This window comes from Channa argus, chromosome 3, assembly GCF_033026475.1.
Source record: "Channa argus isolate prfri chromosome 3, Channa argus male v1.0, whole genome shotgun sequence".
NCBI classification, from domain to species: Eukaryota; Metazoa; Chordata; class Actinopteri; order Anabantiformes; family Channidae; genus Channa; species Channa argus.
Window position 1 is genome coordinate 3656525 of NC_090199.1, and position 21170 is coordinate 3677694.

The 21170-nt window shown below is 42.6% G+C and overlaps 1 protein-coding gene and 3 non-coding genes across 5 annotated transcripts; all 4 read right to left on the reverse strand.

Annotated features, from left to right (window-relative positions):
• Positions 1 to 260: 260 nt before the first annotated feature.
• hoga1 (4-hydroxy-2-oxoglutarate aldolase 1) lies at positions 261 to 17957 on the reverse strand. Of its 2 annotated transcripts, none has more exons than XM_067498870.1 (7): positions 17366 to 17957; positions 16677 to 16805; positions 15115 to 15242; positions 14200 to 14334; positions 8508 to 8604; positions 2028 to 2161; positions 261 to 784 (listed from the first exon to the last, which is right to left on the reverse strand). In XM_067498870.1, the coding sequence occupies exons 1-7, from the start codon at positions 17577 to 17579 to the stop codon at positions 635 to 637; spliced, it is 987 nt and encodes a 328-aa protein (XP_067354971.1). In that variant the 5' UTR covers positions 17580 to 17957; the 3' UTR covers positions 261 to 634. The 2 variants fall into 2 exon arrangements, with proteins under 2 accessions (XP_067354971.1, XP_067354972.1); XM_067498871.1 differs by lacking the exon at positions 17366 to 17957 and adding an exon at positions 16909 to 16948.
• Positions 17958 to 18149: 192 nt separating this feature from the next.
• On the reverse strand, positions 18150 to 18268 carry LOC137124761 (5S ribosomal RNA). Its single transcript, XR_010914070.1, has one exon. It is a non-coding gene; the product is annotated as a 5S ribosomal RNA (ribosomal RNA).
• A 1275-nt stretch (positions 18269 to 19543) lies between these two features.
• Positions 19544 to 19662, reverse strand: LOC137124767 (5S ribosomal RNA). Its single transcript, XR_010914076.1, has one exon. It is a non-coding gene; the product is annotated as a 5S ribosomal RNA (ribosomal RNA).
• Positions 19663 to 20471: 809 nt separating this feature from the next.
• LOC137124766 (5S ribosomal RNA) lies at positions 20472 to 20590 on the reverse strand. The gene has a single exon (XR_010914075.1). It is a non-coding gene; the product is annotated as a 5S ribosomal RNA (ribosomal RNA).
• Between the last annotated feature and the right edge of the window lie 580 nt (positions 20591 to 21170).

Genomic DNA, 21170 nt, shown 5'->3' on the forward strand with positions numbered 1-21170 from the left:
ACAACGCTCAGCACCTTCTCACACACACACACACACACACACACACACACACACACACACACTCAGTACCTAAGTGACCTGTTGATCCTCACACTTTTGTCGTGCACGCTGTCTCTTGGTCCTCAGCTTCAGCCTCTCTTGTCCCGACGCTCCACAAACTAAAATCCTGAACAGGTCCACTGGCTTTGGTCTGTTAGGCAGGTTTAGCTTCGCAGTTATGAGTTTGTGTTGTGAGACACAATAATTGATCCATGAGCCAGTTTCGGAAGGTTGGATCTTTTTTTAATTAACCAATGATCTATATTACAATTACTCTATTAAAAATAACTGAATTTTACATTTGTTCACAGTTTCAGCTTCTTTTGTGACATGATTTCAAAGCAAACAGTCTATGATATTTTACATTTAACAACATTCTTTTTCAGCATTTAGACAAGTAACTGCTTTTGGCAACAATTTGCATTCATGTGTTACTTCTAATGTAAAGCAGATAATGAGGAGCTGTGAGGCAGCAATATCTGTATTTATTCTAAGGTGCTAAGCTAAGAGGAGCTAAGGTGCTTCCTGGTACAGGGAAGACACACACACACACACACACACACACACACTCCCCCCTCTCTCTCTCTCTGTCACCTCACAGCCAGCCGTTGGATGAAAACTCTCCCCTCAGCTGCTGGGTCTCGGCGTCAGTGAGCGGCTGAAGAGGTGATCGACAGGCGCCGCCATGGTAACCGAACCACTGCATCGCTTGCTTAAGGGCGGGAACTCCCAACTTCCGGGTCACCTAGCAACACGGAGCACCGGTCACTCGCCACACAGAAAGTGTAGTGTGATTTCCAGGCTTCATCAGCAACACATTTCAAATCAGTGTTTGTGATCGATATCTGGCTGCTGAGCTACTTGGTGTAAGAGTGGAGTCTCCCTGATGCAGCGTGTGGAGGTGGTTCTGTGGTAGACTGATGCTGCTAGGGCAGTGACTTTTAACACACCGCAACAGACATTTTTCGTAGCCTGAAGCAAAGCGTTCAGTGCCGTTTATTCATACATCTCACTCAAACCACAGGCAACTCAGACATTTAACTTTGTGCATTCAAGCGCAAACCTCGTCTCATTTGGTGTCTATTTTAGTTTCATATACTGTAGAAGTTCATCAAAGCTCAATAGCAAAAGGCGGCTTTTTCTTCCCGTCAGTAAACGTTTTTAAGCTCCTGGTCTGAACGTCTGAAATTTACAGCAAGCCACTGTAATTTTGTATTAATCATTTATAGTATCCGCTCTTTGTTCGAATCCGAATGTTACACTGACTTCAAGTCGTCCAAGTAATTTTATTCTTCAAGAAGCCATGTTTTTCACAATTTCTGGTTTGTACTATTATTCTGGGGCACTACTGGAATAGTTTTGGATGATTTACAAGTGCAAAAATCGACAGATTTTGTTTATGTGTGATTTCTTCTGCTTGCGTTCAGCTAATTATTGTGAAATTTACTGTTGTTTAATATGGACAGTTAGGTTACAACTAAAAATGCAAAGTGTAATTTGGCTTCTTTATCTTTTACACAGTAATTGAACAAAACTAAGTTGAACATTAACATTAAATTGTGACTCCGATTTATAAACACAGTGTAACCACAATTACTCCATCATGGTTGTTTGGACGCCATCTGTCCAGCGTCATAATCTAATCAGTTCATCCATGAGTCAGATGGATAGTGCCAGATGTAATTAATATCCCTTCAGACGTTGCAGGAGTCCAAGTGGCTGTTTCTGTTAAATTTGAAAATAATCTCTAAGTAATCTGGGAGAAAGTGAACATTGAAAGACTGAAAGTATCAGGAGCAAATACAGTTTTGCAGGTCTGCAAAACTTTTATGGTTTATCTTCACTTACTGAGCTCTAATGTAACCAGTGATGTCGGCCTCCCGACTATTAGGAAATATGACTAAACCTCCAGTCTGTCACTATCTGTGGAGGTTTGTGTCTGCGGTGCTTTGGATGAAAGCGTCCACAGTGTAGCAGATGGTACTCACGGCGGCGTTGGGCTCAATCAGACGCTGCTGCAAGAGTCTGGCTTCCTCCCAGCGTCCGGACACGCACAGGCGCTCCAACTCACACAGCTCCCCGCCCAACACGTTAGCCAGCGCGCACACACCACCAACTGCACCTGGAGACAAACGGACAACGCACGGCAACTTTAAATGACAAACTCGTTTGAATTTCTGAGACATATACAGTGCTTTGTTCTCTGCCTTCATTTTCTTCCACAATTAATCGAAAATTGTTACTCTAATCTTGAATCAAAGTGGGGCACCAGAGATGGAAATAATACATTTGCAAAGTAGCGCTGTACAAACAAGAGCTGAATGAGATTAACTGTGTGCAAACAGGCAACTCAATATGTAGGATCCACACATCCACACACGTGGGTTGACCCGAGAGGTCAGAGGATTCCCTCAGCCAACAGAGACCCGTGTATAGTAAATCCTTCAGCTCCCTCAGGTGGAGGTGTCTACCTGACAGCATGTGCACAGAATTCAGTGTTGAAACACCTCGAGATAAAACTGAACAGGACAACAAGCTGTGTTTTCTGTCTGTTTTTAAGCTCGACGTTCGTCCTCCTTAAATCAAGCTGCACATCATTCTCCCGCTTTTACAACTGTCAACACACAACAGACATCAATGATTTACTGTCACCACGCCGCGGGTTGGCGATGGAAATCCAGCTTTCCATCCATTTCCTTTCCTTCCCTGACAGATCGTTGTTTCATTTACAGAGCTAGACACACACACACATTTTCCCAGGCAACAAGATATCATGGCCTTTCATCTTGGCATCCCATTGTCTGTGATTGGTGAGGGGGGGAGGCAGAGAGAGAGCCTGTGTCCTCAGCCTTGGAGTTGTCGCGGTGGATAGATGAGTCAACGGCTGCTGATGGGCAGATTTTCGGTCTTATTTATATTTCTGTGGCCTGTCAAAGCTCAGATCTCACAGCTGACAGCAGCTTACCTATAGCTGCTGATGGACAGGCGTGCGGCCCCGCCTCCTCGCTGCACTGCGAGTGACAGCTTGTGAAAAGAAACATTAAAGGCTGGACTGAAATAGACTGTAATATACGGCAAAATCAAACTGAAAATGTGCAGGAAATTAGCACAGTAAAGTGAGGATTCTAAGCTGGAGCCAACAAAAGTGGACCCAGCCTTCAAAAGCATAGAAATTAAATTAACCGACATAGTCCATTAATCCATAAAAACCCATCGAACATGTGGGTGTGGTCCAGATAATTCAAAATACATTTCCTATTGTTAAATCTATGGCGCAGTATACACATGTTGTGAGACACACATATGAAAATTAAGGGGTTTACGAAATAACACACAAGATTATATTGCCTGAAATATGAGCTATTCGTGACTTTAAAAGGACCATAGTGGTAAAGTTTAAGTTGTCTTTAATGGCTCTGTTGATTTTGAAAATAACTAATTAATATCAGCTGCTGCAGCTGATTATTCCTGCACCTTCTCCAAATATCATTTGTCTAGGAAAGTTCTACAACCCCAATTTCAAAAAAGTCTCATCAAACCACATTTTATTTACAAATGAACATAAACAACATATCAGTTGTTGAAACTGAGACATGTTAATATTTCATGGAAAATATTGAATTTGATGGCAGCAACACATCTCAAAAAAAGATGGAAAAGTAATTGCTGCAAATGAAAAAGGAGTATTTAACAACTAATTAGGTTAATTGGCAAAAGGTCAGTAACATTGCAGTGGTGCATTGCATACATCCAAGAAAACAAATTAGAGACCTTATCTCGTAATTACGAGATCCATATCTCGCGTAGACTATTAACTGAAAATCAATGTATAGTGTGATTCTTCGTATCCATGGCAACACAATAATTCCTGTTTCCTGTAGAAGTTGAAAATACGAAAATAATAAGTTGGAACTACAGATCTCATATCCGTAGTTCTGTAACGCGTATTTACGAGATCTGTTTTTCGTAAATGTGAGACAATGATAATTTTTTAAATTTTTTGTCTTTGGTGAATGTAATGCTGTAGTAACATGACTGGGTCTAAAAAGAGCATTTCAGATAGTCAACTGAATGTAAAGAGGGTTCACCAATCTGTGACAAACTGCACCTAAAGAATGTTGAACTATTTCAGAAAAATGTTCCTCAAGGGACAAGGCCAAAGGTCAAAAGTACACGCATGTGATGTTTGGGCCCTCAGGTGGCCCTGCATTAAAAACAGGCCTGATTCTCCGTTGGACATCACTGCGTGGGCTCCGGACCACTTCCAGAAATCACTGTCTGTGAGCACAGTTCAAGTTAAAGCTGTCACATCATGCAAAGAAGCAAAGCAATGTGTATCCAGACATCTAACAACTGTTTTAAGACAGGCTTGAAAATGATAAACTCCTTTATTGTGACTGCTGACCATAAGACAAACCTATGCTTCAAATAGGGAAGATCGCATATTCAAACAAATCTTTCTATTTTTCTAAACCACATTCAAACACTGAAGGTCTCGTCTAAGCTGGAAGAACAAACTAAAAAGTGAAAGAATGAATAGTTTTTTACTCTTCTGACACTTTTGGGGGGCCTGGGGGGGTTATGCTGCAAAGCTGCTCTCTCATGGAACAAAAACCCAACTTCCTGGTTTCACTGCAGCTCCCCCTTAACTGAATTCACGTTAGCAGTATAGCTCACAGTAAACATGATAAATAATTCACTGTGACAATGTATGATTTAACACCTTGGGGTTTGCCATATTTCTGGGACAGAAATAAGACTAATGTGAGAACAGATTTACGCTTAAATCCGAGCGATTTCAACTGAAAAAAACTATACTATAGTATGAGTCTGAGTACAGGAGTAGATGTGGGCTAATAGCCTTTAACTTTTTCCATCAAATCTTTTAGCCCTGAGGCTCCTGGAGAGCTTGACTGACAGATAGACCCTTCGGCATCATTGCAGGGGGTGTTGAGGGCATAAATTTGGACATCAAAACTTGAACACGAGCTCACAGCATGGACACATTATCATATCAATCACTAAGCAGCACCTTGCTCTGCATTAGCTGTGTCAGTCAGTCACACATACACACTGCCAATTACTCCCATATTTCACTTATGGAGATGAGAACAAAGATCAGAGAGCTGTGTGTGTGTGTGTGTGTGTGTGTGTGTGTTTAAAAATGCTGGGAGTGGGAGAACATGACTCATTAGTTTCCTGAGCATCACACTGACGTGTAATCTGAGTTTACAGTACACTGTATGTACGTGGCCAGAATACCAAGTAGGCAGACGATGTCCCCTCAAAATGCTGCCGTGAAAGAGGATTGACTGCAAGTTTGAAGGATCAAACATTTCTCTGTCACATGTGATGATTCTTAAACCAGCGAATTGTTGGGAGGTACACGGCAGTTAAGCTGAAAACAGGATACTTATTCCAAGTTCTTCTGAATCAACACTGATCCTAAGAAACTATCTACAGCTTTCAGCTTGTCCATTCGGGGGTCCTGCCTGCCCTTGGTGAGTGGGCAGTGTCGCGCCTGGCGGGGTGGGTTTCGAGCATCCCAACCTAATATAACTGTCCACATTAACATAAACGTCAAGTTGCACGTTGTTACGAAACATTTCAATTAAATGTTGCTGATCTAGTTGCAGACCACAGTATTAAACTGTAACAGGCTGTTGCCAGAAGCTTTGATGGTAAAGTTGGATTTTCCTGGTCAAAGGTCACGATCCCTGTGACCACGCACATGTCCATTAATTCTTGTGAACACAACATCTCTTGAAGTCCAAGAGGGAACTTCTTGGAATTTGGCACAAATGTCTTTTTGGTTTGGAGGATGATTTGAATGGTTAAAAGTCACCATCGCCTCACAACGGTTCCCTCCGTGTGACTGTGATATCATGGCACAGCCTTAAAGAATAACTTTGGTTATTGTCGACAATCACCATATAGACACTAAAGCCAGCTCTGAATCTCCTCCACTCATGTTTGGTTAGTTGTTCAAAAACATTAGCCAGACTCATCGCTCCTCATATTGAATGAGAACATCCGCTTTAACACAAGTATGAACAATTCAGAGTGTAATTTATGATCTAAACCACCAAAGTGGTTTACTGCCTAAGTTTAACTACACAAAAGTCTTCTGAGGTGAACTCAGAGTGTGATGGTCCTGTACATTATACACCTGCCATCCACCCAAACCACTTCCTCGCGATTAGCTTTTCATTAATGAACGTAGTACTTTATTTATTTACATTTCTTGATGTATGAGGTGGTGTCCACCCTGGACAAGTTCCCAGTCTATCTCAGGGCCACCGGGAGACATACTCATATTCACACCTATGGGCAATTTAGAGTTTACCAATTACCCAATTAACATGCATGTCTTCGGACTGTCGAAGGAAACTGGAGTAACTGACGGCAAAGATGACAACTCCAGACAGAAAGGCCACAGAAAGCCAGGGAATCGAACCAGGGAGCTGGCAGCCCTAACCACTCCACCACTGAGCTCCCACTTTTCAGTCCCCCATAAACACTATTTTGAGTGTGGTTGTGACATTCAGACTTGATCAGCTCTCGTGTATATGAAATATGTTTTTCTATTAAAACAGCTCCTGAGAAAAATCTCTGGATCTTAACAAGCTTGATGTTTCACTGTTTTAATCAGCCATCTGTTAGCTCTCTGCACTGTTTGGTGCTGGCAACTTGCCCTGTCGGAGTTTGTTTGTTGCAAACAGCTGCTAACTGCTTACTTAGAGGTGGTGGACAACTGTCAGGAGACTCGGTTGTGTAGAAAATAAATGAGAGAACAGTCCATACAGCAGCTCATTATGACTAATAGTAAAATATTATAGTTGGCTGCCTCTGGCGAGAACGTTGGGTGATGTTGTAGCCTATTAAAGACAGAATGTTTGCACAGGCAGAGGTCTGACTTTAGGACAACATCGATTTCACTGACTCTAACTAAACAAAGAGTCGCCTCCTCTGCTTTAAACTGCCCTTGTAAAACCCTAAACCAACTTCTTTTGCTGTGAAAGATTTTGCTCTTTGCAACATCCGCAGCTTTGTAGCAGTTTACCTGACATTGATACGCAGTCCGTTTTGTCAGAGCAAGCACATATTAACATTGTTCATTCATTATTTATGAATTAAACGTTTTCACCGGCAGTTTCTTGCTAAACAAAGCAGACACTATAGTGGCAGCTTTGCTAAATTTTTAAAAATTAAAAATTGTAATAAAATTGTGTATTTTATTCTTTAGTGTACTTTATTCATTGCAGTAATGTTTAGCTTCCACTGAACTAAATCCTGTCTCCTTGTTGTTGTACTATTGTAAAATATGACTAATTAGCTCAAGACCTTTAGTCTGTTCTAGTTTTTCAGTACATCATCATTTTGCTTTACTGGAAGCTTCCAGTAAAGACTTAACTCCATAGTTAACTCCAATCCTTGATTTTTAATTGCTGTGTGTTTAATGTACTGTACAGCTGTGGATCCAATCCCATCATGAAGCAGAAAAAAATGTCTATTTATCCCTGAATTGGACAGTGAAGGTTTTATAGCTTGTACCTTGTTGACGAAGCTTTTTTCTTGCTGTGTCAGGTCTAATTTGATGGTACACTCATTTACATTTATTGTACAAGAGAAACACACACACACACACACACACACACACAGAGGTGACAGTGACCCCCCCCCAAACAACTTGGGGTTTAGCGTCTCGTCTAACAACACTAACATGTTCCAAGACCAACCACAGACCTTGGGTTTCATGGACAGCTGTACCAATGCAGCTCCAGCCATGTCCAAACGAAGCCTTGATCTCTAGAACTTCAGGGTCTTATTAAAGGATGCTTCAACACAGGGGACGGATGAGCCGGGGATCGAACTGCTGACCTTCTAAAACATTTTACATGATCAATTACAGTGATTACATATGCAAATGTCTGTAATGGATTTTCTATCTCAATAAATATCAGAAGTAGGTCAGAAATGAATCTGGCAGTAAAGGAAAAAAATGACATTAATGTAAATATTTGTGAGGGGACATGTGGAGGACATGTAGCCTGTGCAACTCAATATCAGGATGTACCTAAAAGTTTGCACATTCAGCGAAAAGTGACACACGATCCCTTTAGTGATCCGGAGTCTGAGCAAAATCTGAATCGGCAGGAAGTGACCCCAGAATGAAAGGGCTTGTAGGTAGAAACAGGAGAACGGTGACATCTGATCGTGAGCAGTTTGTCGTGGAACAAAAACAAGATTAGACTAGTTTCATGTATTGTTGTTGACCTTTCTTTACACTTGTGACTGTGCAGCGGGGACCCGAAATAAAAGACGTACAAAAAGACAATTACTTCACTTTGGTTTGGGATGAAAAGGAAGCAAACAGTAGGGGAGATCGCAGCCTCGGGCGTATGAAGGCAACCAACCTCTGCATGTGAGGGAAAACTGCACCGTTAGTAATGTTGTAGGCTTCTTACCAACACAATAGGCAGCCATGAGAAACCCCGCTGAGCCTGCCAACACCTGGAAATCCTGCGTTTTGGTTTTGTGAACAATCAGGCCGATCCGTGTGATCTGAGACAAACAAAGAAGGAAACAAAAGGTAAAAAATAGAATTCTTTCAATGTCATCACTCCTCATTGCTGTCACAACTCATATTTGGCGCAGTTTTAATTTTCTTTAAAGCCTCGGGGGAGGCTGTCAAAGAGACGATGACAAAACCAACAGCTCACAAGGTAAACAAATCCCTCAAATTGAGATGAGCATCGATTCTACAGAGAGGAGGTTTTGGAGGGAGGGGGATCGAAGAGGAAGACAAAGCAAAAAAAAAAAAAACCCCAAAAAGACAAGTCCCAAGTGAGAAAAAAAAAAAAAAAGGAAATCAACTTCAGAAGAGGATCGGGAGAGCTCATGAATAATTCAGCTTCCTGTTTTGTTGCACCTCTTTAAATTCTCTTTTGTCAATCTGGATACGAAGTGGAGAATCCAAATAGACCTGAGATGTTCAAAGGGAGCACGGGATGAGTCAATGAATGCTCTGCACGTGAAGCTGAGAACTCCATAGGGAAAAACCTCCAGCCTCCGGTCTCAGCTTCCATCGTGTCACCGCAGATCTATTTTTAAACATCGGGTGTCAATCAGTTTTCAGATATCAGTCATTTCTAACCGAAGGACTGTAATTGATCAGTCAGTCAATCAGGTTACGTGACCTCCTGCTGCTCTTCGGAAAGCTTGAGAGCTCTGGCTATTTAGATTGAGCTCCTCAGTGGGAAAAAATTAAAAATAACAGTGCAGCACGGCGAGAGCCTGCACATGTGAGGGAAAATATGCATTTGATTTCTTTTTTGATTCTCAGCGAGGACGGCAGGAGTTCAGAGGACCTTCTGACCCCAAGTACGTAGCCCTCTTCTTCATTTCAAGGACGTCCAGCCAGTGACTTGGCTCTGGCAAAACAACGAGGATCCATTGTGCAAAGAAGCTTAACCTGCTTCAAGCTGGTTGTTTTAAACACAACAACAGTACAAATCCTGGCTAAGGATAACAACAAGCCAAATGTGCATAAACCTGATTTTTATAGGATAATAATAATAATAATAATAATAATAATAATAATAATAATATTATTATTATTATTATTATTATAAGTGACAACAAACAGTAAATATAAATTGGATGGATGTTTATGTTTCAAAGAGGATAATTCCACCAAATGAGTCCAGAGTAATGATTCACTAGGGGACCTACTTCCTTCCAGTAGGTTCAGTAGGTTCTTATCCTGCTCTATGCTGCACTCAAATGTTGTGGTTATTCTCATGAACCTGGAACCTTCTTAAGATTAGGCCCAAACACATCTGGTTAGGTTTGGGGAAACATCATAATTGGGGTTTAAATGTGGGTACAAACATCTATGGGAAACAAACTAATGTCTCCCACTAAAAAGCCCTTTGTTTGAACTTAACTGAGAATAATCGTGGTTTTAAGTTTTCTTCACAATCAAATTAAGCCAGTGATAGTTTTCTATCCATTCATGAGAACCACTAGAAACAGGGAACCACAAATAGCCAAATTGGAACAGTTTTAATGTTGGAGATTTGGTAAATGTATGAAAACAGATGAACACAGCTCAGTTGTAGTTGTGTTGCATGGCTCCTCCTCCCATCACCATTTTACAATCAAATATATCAATAGAGATTAATGCACCTGCTAAGGTTTTTTTGTTAGCAAGTTACCAAAATTTAATCATTTATAATCTATATTTTCAATTCAACTTTATTATATATATATTTTTTTGTTTGCTTTGTTTTCTTGAAAGTGTGTTTCCACCCTAAAATGCAAAATTACACCTTAGCCTCCAAATTCATCCCTCAACCTCAATCTGATCAAGAGCTGTGTTGGAAAAACACAACAAAAACAATTTATAACTTCCAGCCCCTAAAAGATCTGCTGCTGAAGTCTTGGTGCCAGATACCAGAGGATCACTTCAGAGACCTTATGGGGTTCAGGCCTCCAAAGGTCAGAGGGGCCCACGCGACACGAGGCAGGTGGTTTTATTTATTGTGGCTTAGCCCTCAGGCTTCATAGAAGTGAACTGTAGCTTCTGCATGTATAAAATCTTGACTCTTTTGAATGGTTATACATGAAATGTTATGAAAAATGTAAAGAAAATCGGACTGAATAGTTAGTTGTAAGCAGGAACATACTGAGAACGTGGGGGCAATAGTTTTAAGTTCATTAAGCTTGTCATTAAATAAACACTGCATTTTTGCCACAACTGAAAAAAATAAAATACATCTGCAGTGTTTGTGTGTTAAACGTGTCATATTCAAGTGCTTGTGCCCATTTTTCCAGGTGTGAGCTGTTAAGACACATCTATAAAAAACAGGTGTTGTAATTATTCGAATTAGAGAGAGAGGCAGAGATAATTGTTTGGATTGATCAGACAGGGTGATTCGCTCGCTGTGCAAAGGTGATGATGCTTCGCCGTAACTCTCTCCAGATTCACACGCCTGGCACACGCGGGAGCCGCACAAACTTCAAGTAACAACACGGATGTGTGTGTGCAACAGCGTGGGCAGGAGGATAGATTAGATTAGAGGAGATGAGGTCCGGCGAGATGCGATTTTAATGAGCGCTTAGGGAGGAGTTTATTAAAGCAGCAGATATGTTAAGTTCATGACAAGCACATTAAAAGCTTCACGGATGAGCGGAGAGCTTGTTAGAGACCTAATATTGGACTTAGTTAGGAAAGACTGGGGGTTGACGAATGTCTCAAGTGAGATTTACGCCTCCGACACCTGACAGCTCGGCCTCACGGCCGTTCACAAAGCTGGTTTTCCTTCACATTATTAACGTATTCAAAAATGTTTGTCACATCTGAAAGCTGTCACTCTTTATTGATCATCTCTACAGACAGAAAATCAAACTGTTGCTCAATCTTCAGCACCAGAAATACAAACCCATGCACTTTTGCACTTCTGGCTGTAGATAAGACAAGAACAGGAGATTTTCACATATTAATCACACTATTTTGTTTTACGTGTGTTTAATTAAAGGCAGTTGTCTGGAACAATAGACGTCATCACTTGAAGCCTCTCAGTTTAGAACGTGTGATCAAAAAACGATAATCCAAATGGAAAATCCCATTGACTTTTTTTCGAGGGAACCAGGAAGACGCCAACATCTAGGTTAGAAAAGAAAAGGCCATTTTGTGCTGTACGTGTACAACTACAGGTCACTACAGGATGTACACGTTTGTTATTGAGCATCTTAACAGCTCTCAGGTGAACTGTTATAAATACTGGTAATAAGTCACGATGCCAGAGGATAATTTGTAATTTGTAATTTTAAAAGAAAATCAATCACTCACTCACTACATTCACAACACAAACCCCATTTCCAGTTGGGACACTGTTTAAAATGTGAATTACAATATGTGTCCTTAAAAAGACAGGACAGGCGTTGCATCGCCCGGACAACAGTTGCTTTCTTTAATGGTCACGTGTAATAATGTAGGTGAGGTGGACACTTGTGTAGTTATTTAGTTAGAGATCAGTTTCCACTTTGTTGTGAAAGTGGTGGCCTTTCTTCTTGAACACAGCAACAAAAAAAATGATAATGATGCAGGTTTTTCACAACCAATTTTACATTAATCAGAGGTGATTGTGCAGTGAGGCACATTTTAACTTGGCCAAGCAGCCTGTCCACAGCAGAGCCTGCAGATAACACATCAATTTCAGATACATGTAAGTCTGGGACATACTGTATTTGCTGAAGTAATTTGCCAAATAGCAGGAGCTGCCTGATTATCTCTGGTAATCTTTGTGCGACTTGTCTGCCTCCTCCAAATTGACCCATCCCCCTCGGTTTTCTGTGTTTGGCCTCTTCACGCCTACAGCGGAGCAGGGCCACTCCGTGCTTGAACTACACCCACGCTCCTGTCTCCCAACAAGTGGACAAACATGTTATTTCCCAAATCAGAAATCCATTTGCAACTTCTCACAAACACTTCCCACACAGATGAAGAGAAATAAAGACGTTGAAACGGTTTGGGTTTTTTTTTTTAATAAAATTTCCCTCATCATAAATCCTGTCGGATAAAACTCTGCACTTTCATTGTAGCTTGTTAAACAGGTACCTGCAAAGCAGTACAACACTATTCCTAAGAATTTTGTGCAGAATTAAAGGAATATCTAATATTTAATTGCTGCCAAATTAGGAAATGTGCTACTGTCGAATTACAAATGTTAACTTTAACATTACACAGTATTTCATCTTTGATATCAGCCTCATTGCTTTAGCTTTTATCATTGAAAACTTCTCTGCAATTTCCTTTGTTCTTAGCTCATTTAAGCCTCCAGATACATTGTCCACTGTTTCTTGAATTTTAATGTCTGAAATGTTATGCTGCTGTTATGACCAGAGGCCTCTGCATTTAAAATGGTTTCTGTACACATCCACTTCTTTCTGTGCTTAAACGTGCATGTAGAACCTGATCAGGTGACTTCAGGAGAGTTTTAACAGGCAAAACATTGCGTCAAATTACTATTTTTATTTCTTTTTTGGAATAACAACAGAAACAGTTCCCTGGTTGCCCAATGGTTAATGTGCATGCCACCAAACTGCAGTGTACTGACTTTGGATCAGTTTCCTGTTTGCCCTCTGCTGCTACATCTACTCAGTAATAATGCCCCCAAAAATAAAACACTACATATCCAACTTAAATAGAGTCTTAATGTTTGAATTGCACCTAAAAAAAAGACGCTGCACCTACTTCCTATTTGGTGTTTTGCAATTCTTTTAATTTTGCACCATGTAAAACTTCACTTATCACATCACTTGTCCCCAAAGTCTCTCTGAATTAGTTTCAGTGTGTGCAGGTGAGTGGACAGTGGGTTTTTTTTAAGGAGCTTTTTCTAGGAATATATTCTTTCTTGCCGTCACTGAAAACAACAACAAGCAGCAGGCTGCAGATTTAGATGATAACTCTTAGTTTTAGGTTTATTTCGCTCATTAGTATGAAATACATATTGGTTGGATCTGCTCCTCCGTTGTGTGTCCCTGTATCGCTTTGTGAAACAGGTGGAACCATGTACAAACATTGTACGGCTCCTTTAAATCACATTAACTGTTTGTACTGCTGACATAGACGAAACTGCAGCAGTTTGTCGACAGTTCCCACAGCCGTCTGCCACTTGAAAATACAAGACAGAGCTGCATACTTTTTTTTTTTTTTTGACTCTTGTAAGTATAATCTGAACAATAAAACGTACACTGAAATAACAGAGGTAAATCTGATTCAGCCAACAAGCCTCTATATCCAGTCTATGGTAACAACAAAGCTTTTCCTATGGCGCCACCCAGAGGACAAACTTTGTATTTTTTCTCCATAAATGAAACTGATATGAAAGTTATGTTTCCTAGCTGGTGGAAAATGTAGTCACATAAAACGAGCCTTGAATGACAAGTCACACTTTCTTCCATTATGTGCATGAGGTAATTGGTTCAAACATTTGAGCTTCCGACACAGTTGATTCAGATGTGACAATATTTTTAACATCAAACATCTATTTTTTAATTGGAGGTTTAAGAGTTTAGTTGGAGAAATAATTTCTGGGTGTTCATCAAATCAGTGTTTTCCAGACATTTTGATGTTGTGTACGTGTTTCTTACATCTCCTCCGCTGTCTTTTAGGCCCACGATATTTGGATGCTGGGACAGATGCACCACAGCATCAAGCGGCAGCTCCAGGCCCGTGTTGGCCGGCACGTTGTATAACACCACCGGCACCGGGCTGCTGTCTGCCACCTGCAGCCCGACACAGAGAGAAGAGACTTCGTATAAACTTATGTTATAGTTCCATGTTGGTCCTGCCACACACTCAGATTACTTACATTTATACAATAAAATCTTATTTGACATATAGAGTATTCATTTATTCACTCTATTATTTCAGCTCAACCTCCATCTGTGTGTGTGTGCGTGTGTGTGTGTGTGTACTCTGCACTCACCTCGAGACATACAAGCCGAACCTTTGACATTACGAGTGGTCCACTTCACTAATATTTGCAATTTGTCAGAATTTAGATGTTCTTTTAAGGTTTTTAAGTGGGTCGTTCTGATAGAGTTGTTTAAGGATTAAGACTTGGCTTTAACGTTTAGGACTGAAGTTCGGATTAGGCCTGGACAGACTGTTGAAAAGGGAACTGGAACATTTCTACACTGTATATGGAAACGTAATTAGTGAGGTCATGGAAATCCTTCCTTTGCATCCTGGTTTGTGCACTAAGAGACAGAACCTGAATCTACCAAAATGTATTTATTTGGAAACTCATCTGGTGCTTTATGAAGTCCGACAGAAGGCCGTGACCTCTAACTTTCTATTTTATCTCACCTTTTATCTTTTGTTACAGTCATGTCATGTTCATCTTTATCCACCTCAACTGAGCTAATTTATGCTGTTGTCGTAGTATCTGCCTTCTACTTTAGGCATAAAGCCATGTACCAGCCCTTTGTTTAAAACTTGAAGCAAAGTGTGTGGGGATTAGGGATCTTCACAAGCATTTATGTACAAATGTGTCGGCAGACCTTTGTGAAGTGCTGGACCAGAGCACGAGCATCCATCTTGCCCTTGTAAAAGCAGGGCGTCACCACGAGGACGGCGTCGGCTCCGGCCGCCGCCATCTTCTCTGTGAGCTGCACCGTGGCTCTGGTGGCTGAACACGCAGAGGAAGGACAACACAAAAAGCTTTTATGAAGACGTGCCAGCGCTTGGTGAAGGACAGGAGATGAAAATCAAAGAGCAGGAGGTTTGGTACTTGTTAGAGCTCCCTTGCCTCTCCGTTATGGGTTTGTATACATTTATTTCTTTCAAATACACCTTCTCACACACGGGTTCATTTATAAGTCTTGTAAGTACATCTGCTTTCTCGTACTTGAGAAGCTAAACACAAAAACCTTGGCCTCATACAGATTATATAAAACCCAGGACAGAGAAAGGAAAACTAAACATCAGTGAAACACAAATAGAAATAAAAAATTAAAAAGAAATGCAAGACAAGTGACCTTCGAAGACAATTTATATAACGAACATGTCCCCAGTTAATGCACTGAATAAATATCTGGGAAATAAAAGCCTAGGAGGTTGTGACATGAAGAGGCAGGAAGTGCGGGCAGTATAGATTGATTTATTGTAATCTCTACTCTCTCTGAATGTCCATGATGTGCTGCAGAACTGAACAGCCACTAAAACTGTTACAGACTCCACTTGACTTCAATTATCAGTCCATAAAAAAATAATGACACCACCAGCTCAGCTAACGAGTGTAAAACTAAAGCCGCTAAAATCTCTGATGGAAACATATGCAGAGTTGCTTGCAGCTCTCAGCAGTTCTCACACAAATATCTGATCTGAACAAAACTGTGTGTTTTGTTGGCCTGAAGTGCAAATGTTTGTAACTCTGAATTAAATTAATTAGCGTCTGGAGTTTGTGTTGTCGTACTTTTGTGCTTTAAAAACTTAAAATCGGATTTACAGTTTTTCTTGTTAACAAAAGTTTGCAGTGGCCCACGAGTGCAACATAAAAGATAAACACACAACGCTTTGAATAGAACACAAAATAACAAGACGGAAAACAAAGCACTTAAACAGAACGCAACACATTTACAGCACAGAACAGATAAGAAAACATAAAATATCACACATCTATTTCTGAAATGCTTTGCACCTACATTCCACTGCAAACTTTGTGATTGCAGATTTTTTTTCCCTCAAAATAATTTCTGATGATCTTTGTTCTTAACTGTTACTCTATTAAATTTTAGCAAACGCCAATATAATAAGAGTCATGTTTAGATTTTTCAGTGAAAAATGAGCCACTGATTAAAATCCCCTTTTCCACAGGGGAACTTTTTATGGAGTTAGTTCCTCCACAGGAACCAGAGTCAGGCCACATGCCGAGTGGGAAAAGACCCTCCGGCATGTAATTCCAAGGCGGATCTCTTTGGAATTTCTGATTATAACAATGAAATGACTTTCTCCAGGAAACTTTCCTGGTCTTTAATCCAGGGGATAAAAGTACACACAGTACACACACACACACACACACACACACACACACACACACACACAACCCCACATTTAGACCTACATTCACAGCCTGATCCAGCCATCAGCAGTTTGTCCGCTGGCAGTGAGCGTCTGACAGTCCTCACCACCTCCACCTGCTCCTCCTCTGTCAGATACGGATACTCGCCGTTTGAGCCCTGAACCACCAGACCTGCAGCAAAAAAACACTTTATTTTTTTTGTCGAAAACTGACCATCGTCAAAAAATAAATAAAATATATATAAATATATAAAAAAAAAATAAGTAAATTTTACCAGTAACTAAGTCGGTGTCTGCCATTATAAAAGATCATATAAAAAAAGCATCAAATCCTCATCAACAACACCAACTAATGGAGTCTGTCATTTGTTTTCTTTTCTCATATAAAATACCTTATGCACAAACATACTGTCAGAACCCTATTAGTCCTGGTTCACTGCGTAAAACTGAGGAATGTAGTAACAAAATAAAACCAACAAGGGCGAGACAATAAGTTGCAAGTATTTTGTCCGGCGTACTGAACTTTGTCCTGTCTGCCAGGTCCTTGAACAAATACTCAGGACTGAGAACCAATGACGTAAAATCTGACTTTACGGGACCTGGTGTTCATGCACCTGGTTACAGATTCAGGATCTCCCTGTGAGGGGTCTGAACATTGTACCTCTTGAGTCCACTGGCCTCATAAAATCGGAGTTATGATGACTAGTCTGTCTGCAGTGCCTCGGGTCTGACCTTTAAATGGGATCTTGGCATATTTCTGCAGGTTTTCCTCCAGTTTCTGATAATCCACGTCCTCCCGGGCAGTGAACGGTGTAGCAATGGGAGGGTAAATCCCGCTGAGGTCCAGTTTTGCTGTTGCTTTGTGGCCGTGGGCACGTTTCCATGCGCTGGCATGGCCTCTTGTGCACAGGGGCCTCAGAGCTCCCCAAACCCGGGCGCACAGCATTCTGGAGCGAACGGGGTGACGGTGGCTCCGCGCTGCTTGTATTCTGCGACTCTGAGCAGCTGCTCAGAAAACCAGTTAATCACTAACCTGCTTGTGTAAATATTGACCAGGATTAGTGATTTCTGAGAAAATCTGTCACTGTCCGGACAGTTTTGAATCGGTTTCTCGACGACTTGCTGGATTCTCTGTTTACTCGCTCGCGTTTTAGTTTGTAGTTTTTGGAAAACAACATCTTCACGATAGATAGTTTCGTGCTGCTGTCAATTGTTTCCAAACATTGATTCAATGTATCAGTACAACAACACGTGGAATCAAACGCTCCGCACGAGAGAAACATGCGCTCAACTACCACAAGCGAAACATGCTAATAAGCAAAATGGACTCTAGTCATGACTCATGACACAGAACCGGAACAAGACACAAGTTGGAGGCGAAGCCAAAGGGGGTGTGGTGTTTTCTGCGAAACCCTTCTCAAAATTGCGTGAGACCAATTATGATTTCCCCCGTGATAAAATCAACATATTATTATTATTATCAACGGCGACATGATCTCTGACAAGAGTCAGAAAATGCTTACGGCACCTGGTATTCCCAGGCGGTCTCCCATCCAAGTACTAACCAGGCCCGACCCTGCTTAGCTTCCGAGATCGGACGAGATCGGGCGTGTTCAGGGTGGTATGGCCGTAAGCCACAGCTCAGTGCACAAACACACATTTTATACAAGCACATCATCCCCAGCATCCCATCCAACTGGCTCAGTTTCAGCCATAGACCACCTGGGTGCTCGCCTGACGAGCTACCGGCTGGAGGGTGGCTAAAGAGGAGGTGGAAACACTGAGTAACTGCTCCTCCTGATCTGCTGTCATCCGTTGTTAGAAAGAGCAGAGCAGCAACCAGCTGAGAGCAGACTAGCACTGTGGAAGCACTTTCCTGCTGGGGGCCGCCTCTCCAAGACGCCGCTGTTTATTTGATGCCCCCCGTGCTTCATTTGCTCACATCGAGAGCGATGTGACCTCTGACAAGAGCCAGAGATCGTCGACCACCTCCTTCTCAAAAGGCCTGTTTGCCAGGTCTCACGTGGCTTACGGCCATACCACCCTGAACACGCCCGAAACAAAGAATCCCTTCTCAAAATTGCTTCAGACCAATTTTCCCACAATCCACTCACAGGCTCCTCAGCCAACAGTCTGCGCCTGGAAAAGTACGGCCTGATCCAGGACACGAGAACCTGGTGGGGCCGGTGACTTTTTCCTTTCTCGGCTAAAATCCTCCCGGCACAATAACGTTGTCAAACCGCTAAGTGACGTTCAAACTGCGTGAAAGTTTGACCGCGGGCAATTTCATTGCATTTTGTCCCGAGGGACCCCATCGGAGACATACAAGCACCCGGTGCACGCTCTCCCGCCGAAGGACGGCCCTCGCACCTCTGATTCTAATTTGGGAAGCAAAATGCAGCTGTGCTGATGGTAATTGTGATCTTCTTTCTGCGTCTCTGGACGGACCTTAAATTGGTGTCTTGACCCTCTAGCCCAGGTTTTCCTCCACTTTTCTCTTTGGCAGTGAGCGGAGCACCAACTTCTATTACACACCTGACAGTGAAAGGTGTGTTAAAGGAGGACAGTGGCGAATTGTGGCTGACAGCTGCACTTCCTGGAGCAAATATGTGCCTCCATGTTCTTGCCACTTCAAACGATGTGTAGACTTTGTTACAGGAGTAAAAAGCTTAGGATTGACATTGGTCAAACGTTGGGAGGGCACATTTTGCTGCCTTTACCGAACAAACCCACAATGAAAGATAATGTGAACATGACGTGAGAGGAAGTTTGGGCCAGAGGTTCTCCACGCAGCTCCCCCGTCCACTCCGTGCTTTTTAAACAGTCTGTCTACAGTGAAGCAGCAGCAGCAGCAGCAGCAGCAGCAGCGCCCTCTACTGTCTGTAAGAGAAAACTGGGGGAATAAAGAAAAGCTTACAGCACCTGGTATTCCCAGGCGGTCTCCCATCCAAGTACTAACCAGGCCCGACTCTGCTTAGCTTCCGAGATCGGACGAGATCGGGCGTGTTCAGGGTGGTATGGCCGTAAGCCACAGCTCAGTGCACAAACACACATTTTATACCAGCACATCATCCCCAGCATCCCATCCAACTGGCTCAGTTTCAGCCATAGACCACCTGGGTGCTCGCCTGACGAGCTACCGGCTGGAGGGTGGCTAAAGAGGAGGTGGAAACACTGAGTAACTGCTCCTCCTGATCTGCTGTGATCCGTTGTTAGAAAGAGCAGAGCAGCAACCAGCTGAGAGCAGACTAGCACTGTGGAAGCACTTTCCTCCTGGGGGCCGCCTCTCCAAGACGCCGCTGTTTATTTGATGCCCCCCGTGCTTCATTTGCTCACATCGAGAGCGATGTGACCTCTGACAAGAGCCAGAGATCGTCGACCACCTCCTTCTCAAAAGGCCTGTTTGCCAGGTCTCACGTGGCTTACGGCCATACCACCCTGAACACGCCCGAAACAAAGAATCCCTTCTCAAAATTTCTTCAGACCAATTTTCCCACAATCCACTCACAGGCTCCTCAGCCAACAGTCTGCGCCTGGAAAAGTACGGCCTGATCCAGGACACGAGAACCTGGTGGGGCCGGTGACTTTTTCCTTTCTCGGCTAAAATCCAAGGTCAAACGTTGGGAGGGCACATTTTGCTGCCTTTACCGAACAAACCCACAATGAAAGATAATGTGAACATGACGTGAGAGGAAGTTTGGGCCAGAGGTTCTCCACGCAGCTCCCCCGTCCACTCCGTGCTTTTTAAACAGTCTGTCTACAGTGAAGCAGCAGCAGCAGCAGCAGCAGCAGCAGCGCCCTCTACTGTCTGTAAGAGAAAACTGGGGGAATAAAGAAAAGCTTACAGCACCTGGTATTCCCAGGCGGTCTCCCATCCAAGTACTAACCAGGCCCGACCCTGCTTAGCTTCCGAGATCGGACGAGATCGGGCGTGTTCAGGGTGGTATGGCCGTAAGCCACAGCTCAGTGCACAAACACACATTTTATACCAGCACATCATCCCCAGAATCCCATCCAACTGGCTCAGTTTCAGCCATAGACCACCTGGGTGCTCGCCTGACGAGCTACCGGCTGGAGGGTGGCTAAAGAGGAGGTGGAAACACTGAGTAACTGCTCCTCCTGATCTGCTGTGATCCGTTGTTAGAAAGTGCAGAGCAGCAACCAGCTGAGAGCAGACTAGCACTGTGGAAGCACTTTCCTGCTGGGGGCCGCCTCTCCAAGACGCCGCTGTTTATTTGATGCCCCCCGTGCTTCATTTGCTCACATCGAGAGCGATGTGACCTCTGACAAGAGCCAGAGATCGTCGACCACCTCCTTCTCAAAAGGCCTGTTTGCCAGGTCTCACGTGGCTTACGGCCATACCACCCTGAACACGCCCGAAACAAAGAATCCCTTCTCAAAATTTCTTCAGACCAATTTTCCCACAATCCACTCACAGGCTCCTCAGCCAACAGTCTGCGCCTGGAAAAGTACGGCCTGATCCAGGACACGAGAACCTGGTGGGGCCGGTGACTTTTTCCTTTCTCGGCTAAAATCC